Consider the following 16,055-nt stretch of genomic DNA (forward strand, 5'->3'; position numbering starts at 1 on the left):
AGCATCTGTGGAAAAGAGTACAGTCGACGTTTTGGGCTGAGATCCTTCAGCAGGACTGGAGAAAAAATAGATGAGGAGTCAGAGTTAGAAGGTAGAGGAGGGGAGGGAGAAACACAAAGTAATAGGTGAAACCGGAAGGGGGGAGGGGTGAACATCTCAGTGAGATGTTCACGATGGCGGCGTGATGCAGTTTGTAGCGGCCTCTCTGGAGTTGATATCTGTTATTTGTCAAGCGGGGTGCTGTGCACAATCCTAATCTGATGAAAAATGGACATGGGAGCACGGAGGAACATCTGGAAATTTCCAGGAAGGCCTTCTTCGTTGCTGCTGCTGTTGTGAGGTCCGGGTCTCTGCTGGGAAGAACAGGCTCCCAGTCCTCGGGGTCGTGTTGCCGGTGGCCGGGGCGTCCTAGTTTGCTCGGCAGAGGATGGTGCTCAGAGAGGCTGTGCCGGAGGGGATGGTCGGAGGCTCAGAGGTTCAACAGACTCAGAGTCTGCTGCCGTCAGGGCACTTTCACTGTGTGCTGCGTCTGCGAGGCTGGGTCTGGCGGCACCGTGGAAGTCCACAGTGGGGGTATTCCCTTCTGCCGCCTGCGTGGGATGACGAGTCTATCGGGACCTTGAGGACTTGTGGAAACTGTACGGTGGTTTCTTTCGAACTTATAGTCTTTTAACATCTTTGGACTATTTTTACTGTGCCCATGGTCTGTTTTTTTTTAATCAATTATGGTACTGTTTGCACTGTTGTAACTATAAGTTGTAACTGTGTGGTTTTGTGTAGGTCTTGTAGCTTTAGTTTTTGGTTTGTTGGGTGGTAGAGTTAGTCTTCTGACTTGGTGTGTCTGGTGGATTTGGAGCTCCTTTCCGGGGAACGCGCTAAGACAGTAGCGCGATATTAATACGCAGCAGCCTCTCCGGACTCTGGATTGGGGATTGCCAAACGTTATGTGGATTTTCTGGTGTAGTCTGTTTTGTCATATGCTTTTGTGATATCATTCTGGAGGAACGTTGTTTCATTTTTTAACTGCATTGCAGTTGTGGATTCTAAATGACAATAAACCGAATTCAATTCAATTCAAGTAAGGAGCTGGGAAGTTGATTGGTGTAAAAGGAACAGGAGAAGGGGGAAATCTGACAGGAGAGGTCAGAAGGCCATGGAAGAAAGAAAAGAGGGGGAAGGAGCACCAGAGGGAGGTGATGGGTGGGCAAGGAGATGAGGTGAGAGAGGGAAAAGCAAATGAGGAATGGTGAAGGCGGGGGGTGGGATTACTGGAAGTTCGAGAAATTGATGTTCATGTCATCAGGTTGGAGGCTACCCAGGTGGAATATAAGGTGCTGCTCCTACAACCTGAGTGTAGAGGAAGCCACAGACTGACATGATGGAATGGGAACGGGAAGTGGAATTAAAATGGATGGCCACTGGGAGCTCCCACTTTTTCTGGTGGACTGATTCTAGATGCTTGGCGAAGTAGTGTCCCAATCTATGTTGGGTCTCACTGATATACAGGAGGCTGCACCGGACCCAGATAATGACCCAAACAAACTCACAGGTGGAGTATTGCCTCACCTGGAAGGAGTGTTTGGGGCTGTGAAGGGTCGTGAGGGAGGAGGTGTAGCACTTGCTCCACTTGCAAGGGTAAGTGACAGATCAGTGGGGAGGGACGAATTGCATAGGGCATGATTCCTGCAGAAAGCAGAAAGTGGGGGGGCGGGGGGTGGGAAAGATGTGCTTGGTGGTGGGATCCCATTGGAGATGGTGGAAGTTACAGAGAATTGTGTGTTAGACATGGAGGCTGGTAGTTGGTAGGTTAGGACAAGAGGAACCCTATCCCTTGTGGGGTGGTGGGGGAATGGGCTGAGAGCAGATGTGCGCGAAATGGAGGAGATGCGGTTGAGGGCAGCATTGATGGTGGAGGAAGGGAAGCCCCTCTCTTTGAAGAAGGAGGATATCTCCTTCATTCTGGAATGAAAAGTCTCATCCTGAGAGCAGATGTTGTGGAGTCGGAGGAATTGAGAGAAGGGGATGGCATTTTTACAAGTGACAGGGTGGAAGAGGTATAGACTAGTATACCTATAGGAAGAGGTATAGGTATAGGTATAGGAAGAGGTATAGGTATAGCTGTGAGAGTCGGTGGGTTTATAATACATTTCTCAGGATGGACTATCTTGAGCTAGGGAGTCACAATTTCAGAATGAAGGATAGCCACTCAGGATAGAGATAGGAAGAGGGTCATAAATCAGTGGAATTCTATCCCAAAGAGGGCTGGGGAGGCTCATTCAGCAAGTATAGTACTGGCTGTTTTGATTTATCATTGTCACATATACCAAGCTACGGTGAAATGTTTCTATTTTGTGTGACATCCAGACAGATCATGCTATAAGTGCATCAAGGCAGTAAAATGACAACAGAATGCAGAACATTTAGTATTACAGTTACAGAAGAAAGTGCAGTGCAGGTAGACAAAGAGAGTGACACTATAACGAGGTAAATTGGAAGATCGAGAGTTCAAGACTTCATCTTTTAGCATACAAACGGTCTGTTCAAGCGTCTATTAACAGGGTCTGGTAGTACTTGCTTGAGCTTTGACATCTATCAAATGGGAAAGGGGAGAAAAGCAAATGCCCAGGGTGGACAGAACCCTTTGTTATGTTGGTTGCTTCCGTTAGTGCAAATAGAAGGGAGAATGGCAATTTTTTGGATACTTTCTATAGAGGTAAGAATCATCAGGCACATGCCAAATTTCCTTAGCCTTCTGAGGAAGTCCAGGCATTGGTGTGTTTTCATGGCCATTGCATCCAAGTGGTGAAACCAGGACAAATTTGCTGATGATACTTACATGTTGGAGCTGGAAGCTTTCAATCAACTCCAGGCGTATATTCAAACTAAAGATGGAATTTTAAATATTGAGCAAGGGATGGGAGGATAGTGCAAGAAAGAGGAAATGAGGTAAAAGATAATTGAATTGGTTACATTGTGAGGCAGGCACATGGTGAGTTCCTTATTCTACTTCCTAAGTTTTATATTCAAGAATCTAATGCTACTGGTATCATCGGGGATACAGAGGGTTAAGGTAACAAAGTGTGAGAGAGTAAGCAGAAGATTGTGTAATATCAAAAAAAAAATGAACTAGAGAGACATTATAAGATTAATTGAGTCTTTGCATTCACTGATGATTAAGATAATCCTTCCAGATCATATATGTCAAACTCAAGGCCCGCGGGCCAAATTTGGCCCGCGGTGGAATTATCTTTAGCCCGCGAGATAATATCTAATTACTATTAAAGCTGGCCCCAGTAATCGAAGCGCCTATGGCGTATGATATGGCTAATGCTGAGTTTATTCAGGTGCCAGGTTTTCAGGGTTTTTAGTGTTTACTCGACAGTCTTGCTCGGCAGTCTTCTTCATAAGAAATGGAATTTGTAAAGTGAAACACTTTGTAGTTATAGCAGAGACTGAGACACATGAGAGCAGGCTGAAAAAACGGAGGCAACGAAAGCTGCGTTCGCACACGTCCGACTGATCCGGCCCGCATGAAGCTGCATTTTGCTCAATCCAGCCCGTGACCTAAAATGAGTTTGACACCCCTGTTCCAGATGGAAAATGTATCTGTAAAAGTTGCCCTTAGACTTTTACCCACCACCCACAATATCAGTTGTTAGAAAAGATCTTCTTCCTAGTTACAGTGTTAACTTGTCAAGGGCTTTGAAGTGAACTAACATATCAGGAGTAAGCCAGGACTTTGATTGTGAAATACTGAAAAATGCTGAATTTATTGTACTACTCTTGACCAGAGACCAGACCCGGTGAATTTGATACTAAGTTTGAGATATAGCATTAGGGATGATCTTTAAATGCTTAAGGCACAATACAGGAGTTTTTTTTAATAAAAAACAAAGCCTGATCCCAGACATAGGGAGACTGATGGACACGTGAAGCAATGCCATTTGGCGTACAGAGATAACAGATGTCAGATACAGGCATTTTAATTGCACACAGAGTTCACAAATGGCGCAGGCCTTGAAATACAGGTGAAAGCACTTAAATAGTTGAGAGAAACAATAAAAGTTAGAGAGCCTGTCTTAATTGGGATGCTGCCTGAGTGCGAAACATTGACCTACCTTAAGTTTTACTTTCATTTTCACGCGAACATCTGCCCAGCCCACCCACCTCCATCATTCTCCCATCTGCTGTCCTCAAGAGAGCAGTGTAAATAATAACTCATTCCTTTCCAGACAGACAGATTTTGCTTGCCGTATGGCTATCATGCATTTTTTTTTAAAATTTGAAGTACAGTAGGTATAAGTTATTATTGTTTTCATTTGTTCTTTGAAGTAAAGTGCCACAGAAGTATAGATGAATGTACCTGGGCTAACAATGGTATGGAGATGCAATTCATAAACAATGGTCTAGCTTTTCATTTAAAAACACTTGAAAACAAACTGTCTTTGTTGATGACAGGCAATTTCATTTCTTGAAGCACCTTGAAATGTATAAAGTAAATTTTAAAAACCCACAGAGTCCAGGAAGTAACAGCTTACCTGGAAAGACTTGTAAATGGTTATTTGCCTCCACGTTTATCACCAATGCCGCTGCCATAATGGTAAAGATTTGTCGAGGAGCAAAGTTCACTCCATCCGTAACCTGAAAATTAAATCCACCTGACATGGCACCTAAAAATAGAGTTGACAAATTAAGTATATTTGCAACGATTCAGATTCAAGTTAGATAAGCATCTTAAGTCAAACAAACTCTAAAATGCAGAAGTCCAGTTCTCTGCAGCCCACCATCTTAGTGCAAAGGTTGGAGCACTCCATCTAGTGTACAATGAAATTATGGATCCCATAACCCAAAGCACATCCAGGTCAGGGTGGAGAAGGAGAGGACTTTGCTTAGGCTCAGGTGGGACCTGGTTTGAAGGACAGGGAGTTGAGGCATTCAGAGCTCAATGAGTGCTGAGGTGGGAGTTTGGTTTTGTAACAAGGGCTTGGTCAGGATATGGAAGTGGGAGCGTTTGCTGGGCCTAAGATTGATGACCCATGGCTGGGAAGCAGATGCCATTATTGATATTTTGATGCTGGTGTTCAGAGTTTAAGGTGTGGAATTAGGGACAAGAATGGATTAGCCAATGTACTATATAGAAACAAGCTCCGCTAGCCCATCTTGTCCATGCCGAGCATGGTGCTTATCTATACTATTCCCATTTGCCTTTATTAGGTTCATATCCCTTTATGTCTTTCCCACTGGGGTAATTGCTGAAGGCCTTTAAATATTGTATCTACATCTGCCTCTACTACGCTGTTCACACCACCACGTTCCCCAAGGTAGGGAAGAGCAAAAGGATGGGTAGAAGTGGTTGGATTCTGGATAGAAGGTCAGCAGAGCATTGAGTTAAACAGGCTCTCAGCCTGGTGAAGCATTATTAAAATCTAATTTTCCTGGGCATGCCCGATCAAAGGGCCTTGCTAAAGGGAGGCAGCAGTCTTTGTGTTTTCTGAGCCACAAATTCTCTCTAGCTTCTTACAAGCTCCATGAGACCTCCTCCTCTTCAAACCTGATTTGTTTTTTTTTGCCATTTACTATGGGCAGCCAGTTATTGTGAAAATCAGCAGCCAACATGTTTAGTGCTCATCCAAACCTCCATCTGACCATCCCAACCCCTCAATCCTGCTACACCCATACAAGTCCAAAATATGACCTGTGTTGAAATCACACCCAATGTCACTTTGCAAGCATCTCTGCTGTTTTCACTTTCTGCTCCCTTTATTTACAAACACACATTCTCCAGGTAACCCTCTTTATCAATTTGCACCCCTTTCTGTATTTTAGGCCTTTGAATTGGTTACTGAGTCCTTCATTATTAATAGACATCCTACCTTTCATTTTAGTAAATTATTGGTCATTATATAATTAATGTCCTCTCTAAAAGCAGGACTGATGAATTTGCAGGCTTTGTATCATGGGAGGCCTTAGTGTTTGTTGATCTTCTCCTTGGGACTGTTAATTGATTAATTAGCTTATGTAATATCTTACAACAACCCAAGTAAAGCCACAAACATCTACAGCTGATTCCCATCACTGAGGACACTTGGAGGGAGCAAAACATCCTGACAACCAAGTTATTTATAGTGTGGGTCCCTTTAAATGAATTTAAGACTCTAAGGCTCGTAGGCAATGACAGGTATGTAATAGTGTGAAACAAGTGATAAAACCATTCTCCTTTCCTCAACCCCCACCCACGTGAGCAGAAGATCTGATTAATGGGATACTACCCAATGCTAAATAAAAATTCTCTACCGAACTATGTTTTATTTTTTTTTCTGCACCATTACAGGCACAGGAACACGCATGGAACAAGGATAGCCTTTTCCTAATTTGCTGTACTGTTTAAGTCCAGATCCATTTATCATTCTCCTTTCCTTCACTTCAACTACACCAATCAGACATTCAGTGCCGAAAGACTTCCATCTGGTGGTCCAAGCAAGTAACTGCAGTCCTGGTGCAGGGCGTCACTGAAACATCAACCATTCTTTCCTTACACTGGTGCTGCTCGACCCACTGGAGTTCCTCCAGCACATTGTGTGCAACTCTAGATTAAGTAACTTACTGACGAAATCACTTAGTTTTACTTATTTATTTGCAGCATGGAGAAACCCTTCCAGCCCTTCCAAGGAACACTGTCCCAGCAACCCCACAACTCTACAACCCTAACATAAATCATCGGGCAATTTACAATGGCCAATTAACCCAGCCAGTACTACTTTGGACTGTGGGAGGAAACCAAGGCATCCAGGGAAACACACACACAGATTCCACGGGGTGGATGTATATAACGGCACCGGAATGGAACTCCGGAACACCTCGAGCTGTAATAGCATCGCATTAACTACTTCCATACCGTGGTGCCAGGTAGCATAGCGGCTTGCTTTTGTCAAGTATATCGGAGTTGCCAGAGGATGTAATTGTCTCTTATGCCAAATTCTGTTGCCTCTTACCACAGAGATCTTATTAAGAATGAGGCAATATCAAACATGCTTTATTAGTTCGCTAAATTATTTTTACAGCAGAATTAAGATAATGCTTGATTTCAGATGAGTTCCCATATTATAAGTTTGGCACAGGAGAAATCTGTGTGGTCTAAATAAACTATAAATAATAAGAATGAAATAAACTTGATGGTGGTCAACTGCAGCTCAATTTTGTCCAAATGTTTCCAACCATAAAAAAACTGAGGAATTTCATATGGAAGTTCTAACTTGCACAAATTGATTTGATTGATTTTTTACTCCACTAGAAAACTACAACTGGAGTTGCAAACATTTCTATGCCCAGTTATACTGTTCTGGAAATTTCTAGTCAGCACCATGATGCAGCAGTTAATGCTGATGTCTCATGACTCCAGGGACTTGGGTTTTATCATGGCCTTGGGTATAGCTGGTGTAGAATTTGCAAGTTCTCCCAATGGATATGTTCACTGGTTCCTCTCGCATCCGAAGGGCATGTTACTGAAATTACCTACCGACATCAGCGAGCAGCAAAATAAACCAATGGGGAGCTAAGAGATGTGCAAAAATAAAACAATCACAAGGTGACACAAAGGATGGAAACTGGACTGTTCTGCTGGCTGCCTGATTGGATCTAATGAGCTGAATGGCCTATTTCTAGACCATAATGAACAAATCACACATCCCAGTATTGTTCCCTGGAACCACAATTATAGTGTTGTGCAGAGGTGGTCTCTTGGATCATGTCCCTGCTGAGTGCTGGGAAACATGATCATGGTAGATTCTCTTTACTTTTACATGCCAACCTCATTCTCTACATCGAAGACCTATCCTCTCCCCAATTCCCATAAACTCTGGTGTCTAAACCTAGCTGTCACCCAGAACGTTGACTGAACTCTTTTCCATAGATGCTGCCTGGCCTGCTGAGTTCCTCCAGCATTTTGTGTGTATTGCTCTGATTCAACCTTCAGAATTTTTTTGTCATGCCCGCAATATATGGGCCTAGGCTTCAATCTTAGGACCACCCCAACCACTGAGGATGCTTTCCACAACACCAGATGCCAATCTGGATGCACTGACACACTGATGCCAACCAATAATTAAAGAGAACCTTGTTTCAGATGGCACTGGTGAAGCACAGCGATGACTCGCAGGTAACAAAGAAAACTGTAACAATTCCCTTTCGGAGTTGAGCTGTTGCAGCGCCTGTATGACCTGGAAGTCTGCAGTCTGAATTGAAGTCCCAAGGTGCAGGAACGTTGTGGCGTAATGTGTACTGACTGAATTGAGGAGGCTTGGCCCAGGTACGAGAGCAGGGATTGAGCCAATATTTGACCATTGCTGGAGTGGACTGGCAGGTGATTCAATGCAGCAGAACCGAGATGAGGCAAGTGGAGGCAATGGGGCCCAGGACCGAGAGCAAGATTTAGACTATTTCAGCGTCAGGCCTGATTACATGGTCCAGGTGTCAGGACCAGAGGCGGATTGATTGATCGGTTCAGGTCGCTGTTCTGCGAGGTTTACTCATCTCTGTGCTGAACTGAGGCTGTAGCCGGCAACAAATGGGTTCATGAATTGGCAGCGGTGATGAATCACACAGTCACAGAGTCACAGAAAAGTACAGCAGAGAAATTGGCCCTTCAGTCCATCTAGTCTGTACCAAGCCATCTAAACTGTCTACTCCCATTTACCTGCACTGAGATTGTAGCCCTCCATACCCCTACCATCCACATACCTATTCAACCTTCTCTTAAACGTTGAAATCAAGCTCGCATGCACTCCTTGCCCTGACAGCTCATTCCACACTCTCTCAACCTTCTGAGTGAAGATGTTTCTCATCATGTCTCCCTTAAACTTTTTTCCTTTTACCCTTAATCCTTGACCTCTAGTTGTAGTCTCATCCAAACAGTGGAAAAAGCTTGCTTGCATTTACCATATCTATACCCCTCGTAATTTTGCATACCTCTATCCTATCTCTTCTCAATCTTCTACATTCTAAAGAATAAAGAATCTTTCCTTATAAGCAGGTCCTCCAGACCGAGCAACACGCTTGTAAATTTTATCTGCACTCTTTCAACCTTAATGACATCTTTCCTCTACGCAGGTGACCAAAACTGCAGACAGCACTCCAAATTAGGCCTCACCGAGGTCTGACACAACTTCAACACAGCATCCCATGTTCTGTACTCACACATCATGAAGACCCTAGAGAGCTAGCTGAACCTGACTCACCTCCAACCCCTGGACAGATCAGCCCTCAATCGCCTTCAGTTTGCCTTCCAGCAGCACACTGGAGTTGATGATGCTGTCATTTACCTGCTGAACAGAGCTGACTCCCATTTGGATAAGCAGGGCAGTACTGTGAGGATCATGGTTTTTGATTTTTCTAGTGCCTTCAATACCATACAGGCCTCAATGCTCCATTCAGTGCAGATTGGCGTTTCAATTGTTATCTTGGATAATGGACTGCCTGACTGGCAGACCAGTTTGTGCGACTTCAGAGCTGTGTGTCAGACATGGTTATAAGCAGCACTTGGGCCCCATAGGGGGCTGTATTTGCTCATTTCCTGTTTACCCTGTATACCTCGAACTTTAGACACAACACTGAGTCACGACATCTGCAGGAATTCTCTGATGACTCAGCAATAGTTGGGTGCATAACGGGAGGACAAGAGAATGAACACAGGGCCTCACTGGAGGACTTTGTCAAATGGTGTAAGCTGAATCATCTGCAGCTCAACATCAGTAAGACAAAGGAGATGGTGATGGGCTTTAGGAAGACTAAGCCTGCACGGCTCCCTGTTACCATTGAAGGTGAGGACGTACAAGTACCTGGGAGTGCACCTGAGTGACAGACTTGAGCGGAGCATCAACACAGAGGCTGAGTACATGCAGGGCCAGAGTCACCTCTACTTCCTGAGGAGACCGAGGTCCTTTGGAATATGCAGGCCTCTCCTTCACATGTTCTACCAGTCTGTTGTCACCATTACAATAAACTGATTAGAAAGGCTGGCTTTGTTATAGAAGTCAAACTGGACATAATGGAGATTGCGGTAGTACAAAGGTCCTTCCAGAATTCCTTAGCAATTCTAGATAATGTTTCTCACCCCCTGCGTGCCATCTTGGCTGAATAGAGGAGTACTGTCAGTAATAGACTAAAACAACAGCACTGCTCCAAAGAGTGCCTTGTGAGGTCATTCTTACCCTCGGCCATCAGGCTTAACAATGAGTCAAACTACAGCTGGGAAGTGATCTTGTAATTTTTGACTTGTAAATCTTGTACATCTTATTTTTAAGGCAACTTATTTTTATTCTTTCTTACTTTTCTTCTAATATTTGTATATCTGTGCACGTGTAATGCTACTGTGACACTGTAATTTCCCTTGGGATCAATAAAGTATCAATCTACTCAATACTTTGATTTACGAAGGCCAATGTGCCAAAAGCTTTATGATATTATCAACCCGTGATGGCACTTTCAATGAATTAAGGATCTGTATTCCCAAATCCCTTTGTTCTACCACACTCCTCAGTGCCCTACCATTCACTGTGTAAGACCTGTCCTGGCTGGTCCTACCGAAGTGCAATACCTCACACTTGTCTGCATTAAATGACTGGTTTTGTGGCTGTGGGCTCACTTCTGTGAACTTCAGTTCTGAATATTATTTGCTTACTTTTATTGTTTACATGATTTTTTTTCCCTACACATTGGGTTCTATTGGGTTTCTTTGTTTTGTGGCTGCTTGTAAGGGGACTTATCTCAAAGTTGTATATAGTCCGCGTACTTTGATAATAAATGTACTTTGAAACCTGGGAACTCTGTGAATCTCAATTGCGACAGAGTCAGGTACAAAATTAGGGAATAGTCAAAATTATTCAACATTTGTTTCTGGGCTTTTAGCAAGCATAATTTAAGTAGAGTTTTATTACCAACACCATTACCATCCACTTCCTCCAGCATCAGGGAAGGCAGGCGCCAACCCATACAGTGATCCAATCCTCCCTATGCTCACAGACTCACGCTGGCCTTCTGACCACTAGCCCTCTTCTTGGTACTGATCTAATGTATCTTCCAGTAACCAAAGTTAACCGAGTAGACCCACAACTCCACAAAATAGGGCACATGCTTAACGGCCTAAGTAAACTACAAGACATTCTGACTGGAGTCCAAACCCTGATGATAAAACTGAATTCTATTTCAAATTAATGGGGAGTTTTCGCTAATTGCATCCATTCCATGCAAGCTCTTCAAAATATTTTTTTTTTAGCTCCAATTGACATAGTATTACCGAGGATCTGGCTTGGGTAGACTAATGAAACTGGTAGGTAGTTTTATCTAGCTTTGTTTAAAAAAAGTCATTTTCAATTATTTAAAATACAGTTAAAGAAATATTTTGGCTTTTTTATTGTCTTGAACTGATTTTCATTTCTATTCATGTACCAGAATATCATTACAAGCAATTTTATTTTGAAGAAAAATAAACATTCTATGGAAGAATTTGTTCAAATATGCAGCCCCACTGCACAAATCCATATAAGATTTAATTGGAAAACTGACAAAAAAAAACCTCAACATACTGTAATTTTCCCAGGATTACCAATTACGCAGAAACTCTCAACTTCAATATTCACCCTTTCCTGGTTCATATTTCTGCTGTTGCACAAGTTCATAAACTAATGCCAAGAACATGAAATGCAAAATGATGTAAAACACAATCTGGTCTATCATAAATTTTACATTAGTGCTTCCATGCACTAATGTAAAATTTAATCCACTATGGATCTTACTGTATTTCACATATTATAACCCTAAAGTTATAGCATAATTTCCAAGATTGTCACTGTATACGAGGCCAGTTAACAACCTTCTTTGCTGATATTTCTAGAATTTCAGTACAAATGAGAACATTTCGTGTATTCTTTTTTTCTTTCAGTCATAAAATACTTCATTGTGTTTCTCTACTCACACTAATCATACTATGTATAAATATGTCGCTCTTAATACATTCATATTTAAAGTATTATATTTACTGACACCTGGCTGGAAAATTTAATTTTTGTCAGCAAATTCTGTAAGATTATGTAATGCAGTAACCCAAAGAGTAATTCAGTGACAAGTACAGACAATTATTGTCTGTTTCTCTAGTCCTACTTTTGAATTCCACAGGTTACTAATCCAATGTTCTTTAATTTATCAAATGCTTGCTGAACAAAATCACAAAGAAAATAGAAAGATTTAACCACTCAATCCATCATGAATGCTGCTTCATTCAATATGATCATGATGGTTCTGCTTCAGGCATCAATTTTGTGAGCCACAATATCTAAATCAGCGATGCAGTCGTTATGGCTTCTGCAATGTTCAGAAGAAACTTGATTGTATTCCATTCTTATCCAAGTTCAACAGATCTGTATGTTCCAGTTTTATACGTTAGTTTATCAATTATTACCACTCTCTCCTGTGGATCAGCATTTCAGTCTGTATTTATAGAACCGTTAAGATAGTACCTAACTTCCTCATCTAGCTCTAGAACAATGTTGTTTAATATTTCCCAAACAAATTTTCAAGTTAAAAAAACACAAACTTACCATTATGAACAAAGACAAGTTGGCCATTATTTATATGAAATTGAGTGAAGTTGAGGATGTGCTTATTTGGTGACATCTTTAGAGCAAGATAGCCATTGCTTGGGGGTGTTACAGAATAAACTAATTCTTCTGGGGACGAGTCTTTATCTTCTGCATTCAGATCAGTTTTTGTTATCTCTGTAACTGAGCCAACCCATACCTGAATAAAAACAAAGCAATAGTAAAATAGTTAATTTGCACCTATTTCTTCAAAATCATTAACTGTGAAACAATAATTAATATAAATCTTTTCCATATGTAGTATGGAAATATGCTTTCTATCCTCAGTATATTAAATCATATTGTTTATGTCCAGCTGCATACATCTAAATGACACACCAGTTCAGAGGTTCATGGGATATCAATGTATACATACACAATCCGAAATTCATACTCTTCACAGACATCCATGAGACAAGAAACCCCACAGAATGAATAATAGAAACATCAAAGGCCCAAAGCCCCCCTCCCCTCTCCCTTCACACAAGCAGCAGCAAAACCATCGACCCCCCCCCCCCCCCTCAGGCTAGCAGAAGCACCAACACTCCTCTTCCCACCCTGCAAGCAACAGCAGAGCCCCAAAGAGTTCCATCAAAACTATAGTCCACAGAGACCTTGATGCAGAATCCATTAAAACTCATTTATGCTTCCCTTGAACTACACACAAATGCTTTTTTATTTTGCTAAATTTCTTCTGGACTTTTATTGGTTTATTTACAAAACCATACATAGTTATAAAATACTATTAAGGCAAAAACTAAAGTGAGTGACCTCAGCAACGACCTACAGTATCCTTACTCCTAAACTCAGTGCCCTTACTGATAAAGGCCAGCATGCTAAACATTTCCTTCACCATCCTGTCTACTTTGCCCAGCCACTTTCAGTGCCCTTGTGCTCACAGGCCCCTTTCTTCAGAGCACTCATCAGTATCCTTCATTCACTGCATTGATCCTATGCGAGTTTGATAAACCTCACACTTAGCTGATTTGAAATCCATTTGCCATTCTTCAGCCCATTTCCTAAATGATCAAGATCTCTTTTCAATTCACTGTAACCTGCTTCACTATCAACAAGATTTGGTAATTAGTATCTTTGACAAACTTGCTAATCGTGCTATGTACCTTCATATCCAAATCTTTTACATAAGTAATGAATAACACGGTGCCAACACTGATCATTGGAACAACCCACAAATCACAAGCCTCTAGTTAGTGAATTGACCTTCAACCATCACCCTCTGCTTCCTAACATCGAACCAATTCTGAATACACCTTGTTAGCTTCCCCATGAATCCCTTGCAACCCAACTGTCCAGATTCACCTTGTTAGCTTCTCTGTGAATCCCTTGTGAGCCAAACTGCAAAGGCCTTACTGAAGTCCAAATAGGCAATATCCAGCGCTCTACCTTCACCTATCCATTTAGTTACCTCTTCAAGAAAAACTCCAAAAAGATCCATCAAACATGACCTCCCATGCACAAAATCATGTGGACTATTCCTGATCAGGCTTTAACTGTCCAAGTGGTGGTAGATGTTGTCCCTCAGAATTCCCAACAGGCCCACTCCCTGGCCCAAACTTGCTACTCTTTTTGAATGATGGAACAACATTAGCCATCTTCCAGTCTTCTGGAACTTCATCAGTGGTTAACAATGAAGCAAATATCTCTACAAGGGCCTCTGTGATTTCTTCCCTGCCCACTCAAAGTCCGGGGGCACACTTGTTCAGGCCCTGGAGATTTATCCACCATAATGTACAAAGCTACAAATACCTTCTTCCTCACAATGTGCATGTAGTCCAAGACCTCATTACTAACTTATTACCCTCATTTCTTGCTATTTTCCTTAGGCAAAACAGAGGAGAAATAGACATTAAAAATGTCAGCCATTAAGTTGACCTATTCTCTCCCTAGTTACTCATTAACAATCAATATAATCAGAATCAGATTTAGTATCACTGGCATATGTGGTGAAATTTGTTAAATTAGTGGCAGTATTACAATGCAATACATTATAATATTTAAAAAATAAGAAATCAATTACAGTAAGTATATATGTATATTAAATAGTTAAATTAAAAATAGTGCAAACTGAAAAATCACTTGAAATTATTTTTAACTCTGCCTGTCAAATCCACCTCATAGGCTCTTTTTATCCTCCTGATTTCCATCTTAAGCCTGGTATTAAACTTTTTATATTCATCAAGATTTTCATTTGTACCCAACTGCACAAGATACCATGAACACTTCCTTCTTTCTCCTTACCAGAGCTTTGACATCTCTTATAAGCCATGGTTGTTCAGCTTGGTATATCTATCTTTCACCATAACATGAACACGTTTCCCCCTGGACTCCTGAAACAACCACTTTAAAAGTCTCCTACTTGCCAAATGTTCCCTTGCCTTTAAATTGAGTCACTCGTTTGCCCCTAGCTGGATGCTGCCTAATGCCCTCAAAGTTGGCCCCACTCCAGCTCAGTACTTCAACTTGTGGACCTATTCTATCTTTTTCCATAACTATTGAAAACAAATAGAATTGTGGTCTCTGGACCCAAAGTTATCCCCCAGTGCCCCTTCAGTTTCTTGGCCTACTTCATTCCCAAAAAGAAGGTCCAGTACTGATCCTTCCTAAGTAAGTTCCTCTAAACATTGTGTGAAGAAACAGCATTGACCACGTTGCACGAATTCTGTCCCATCCAGGCACTTTGCACTCTGCGTGAAACCTGGGAAACTGAAATCTCCCACGAGCACTAACTGCTATTCTCACAATTACATGCTATTCTCAACACATCTGCTCCTTCAATTTCCTGCTGACTATTGGGGGGGGGGTCTATAAAATGGCCCCACTAGGGTGACCACCATCTTCTTATTTCTGACTTCTACCTAAATAGCTTCATTAGATGAGTCCACAGGAATTTCCCCTTTAAGAACTACTATTATGTCCTCCTTTATCAAAAAGGCATTACCTCCTCCATTCTTACCTGCTCTTGTCATGCCTAAAGCATTGATATTGTAGAACACTGAGCTGCCAGGCCTGCCCCACTTTCCACAGCATTTCTGTTATGGCCACAATATTCCAGTCCTTAGAGGCAATCCATGCCCGCCATCCATCCAGTTTACTTGTTAAGCTATATACATTGAAATAGATGTGGTTCAAAGCAGTGGTACTATCTGCCCTTTAACTATAAACAAAGCTATCCTGATTGCTAGGCCTACACTCTTCAGCTGCTGTATGTATCCTTGTCTTCTCACTAACTTCACTCTCTCATCCCAGACCCCTGCCAATCTAGTTGAACCCCACCCCACATTAATTAAAGTAATTAGTCAAGAACAAAGAGTAAAATAACTTATTGGCTTGACTTCATGACAGCATTCTTCTTCAGTGTGTGAAAGCCATAGATTCCACCCCAAGTTTACAACTGCAGTTGCACTG

General features: G+C 41.9%; 1 protein-coding gene across 1 annotated transcript in view; it reads right to left on the reverse strand.

Moving 5' to 3' along the window:
• The window catches only part of LOC140737775 (chondroitin sulfate proteoglycan 4-like), an 89,428-nt gene that overhangs the window by 35,972 nt on the left and 37,401 nt on the right, over positions 1–16,055 (reverse strand). Inside the window, exons 6-7 of the mRNA XM_073064407.1 lie at positions 12,591–12,789; positions 4,539–4,670 (exon numbers count right to left, since the gene is read on the reverse strand). Coding sequence (XP_072920508.1) covers positions 4,539–4,670; positions 12,591–12,789 — 331 coding nt within the window. The remainder of the gene's footprint in view (positions 1–4,538; positions 4,671–12,590; positions 12,790–16,055) is intronic.

The sequence above is a fragment of the Hemitrygon akajei genome, chromosome 13 (assembly GCF_048418815.1).
Source record: "Hemitrygon akajei chromosome 13, sHemAka1.3, whole genome shotgun sequence".
Classification (NCBI taxonomy): Eukaryota; Metazoa; Chordata; class Chondrichthyes; order Myliobatiformes; family Dasyatidae; genus Hemitrygon; species Hemitrygon akajei.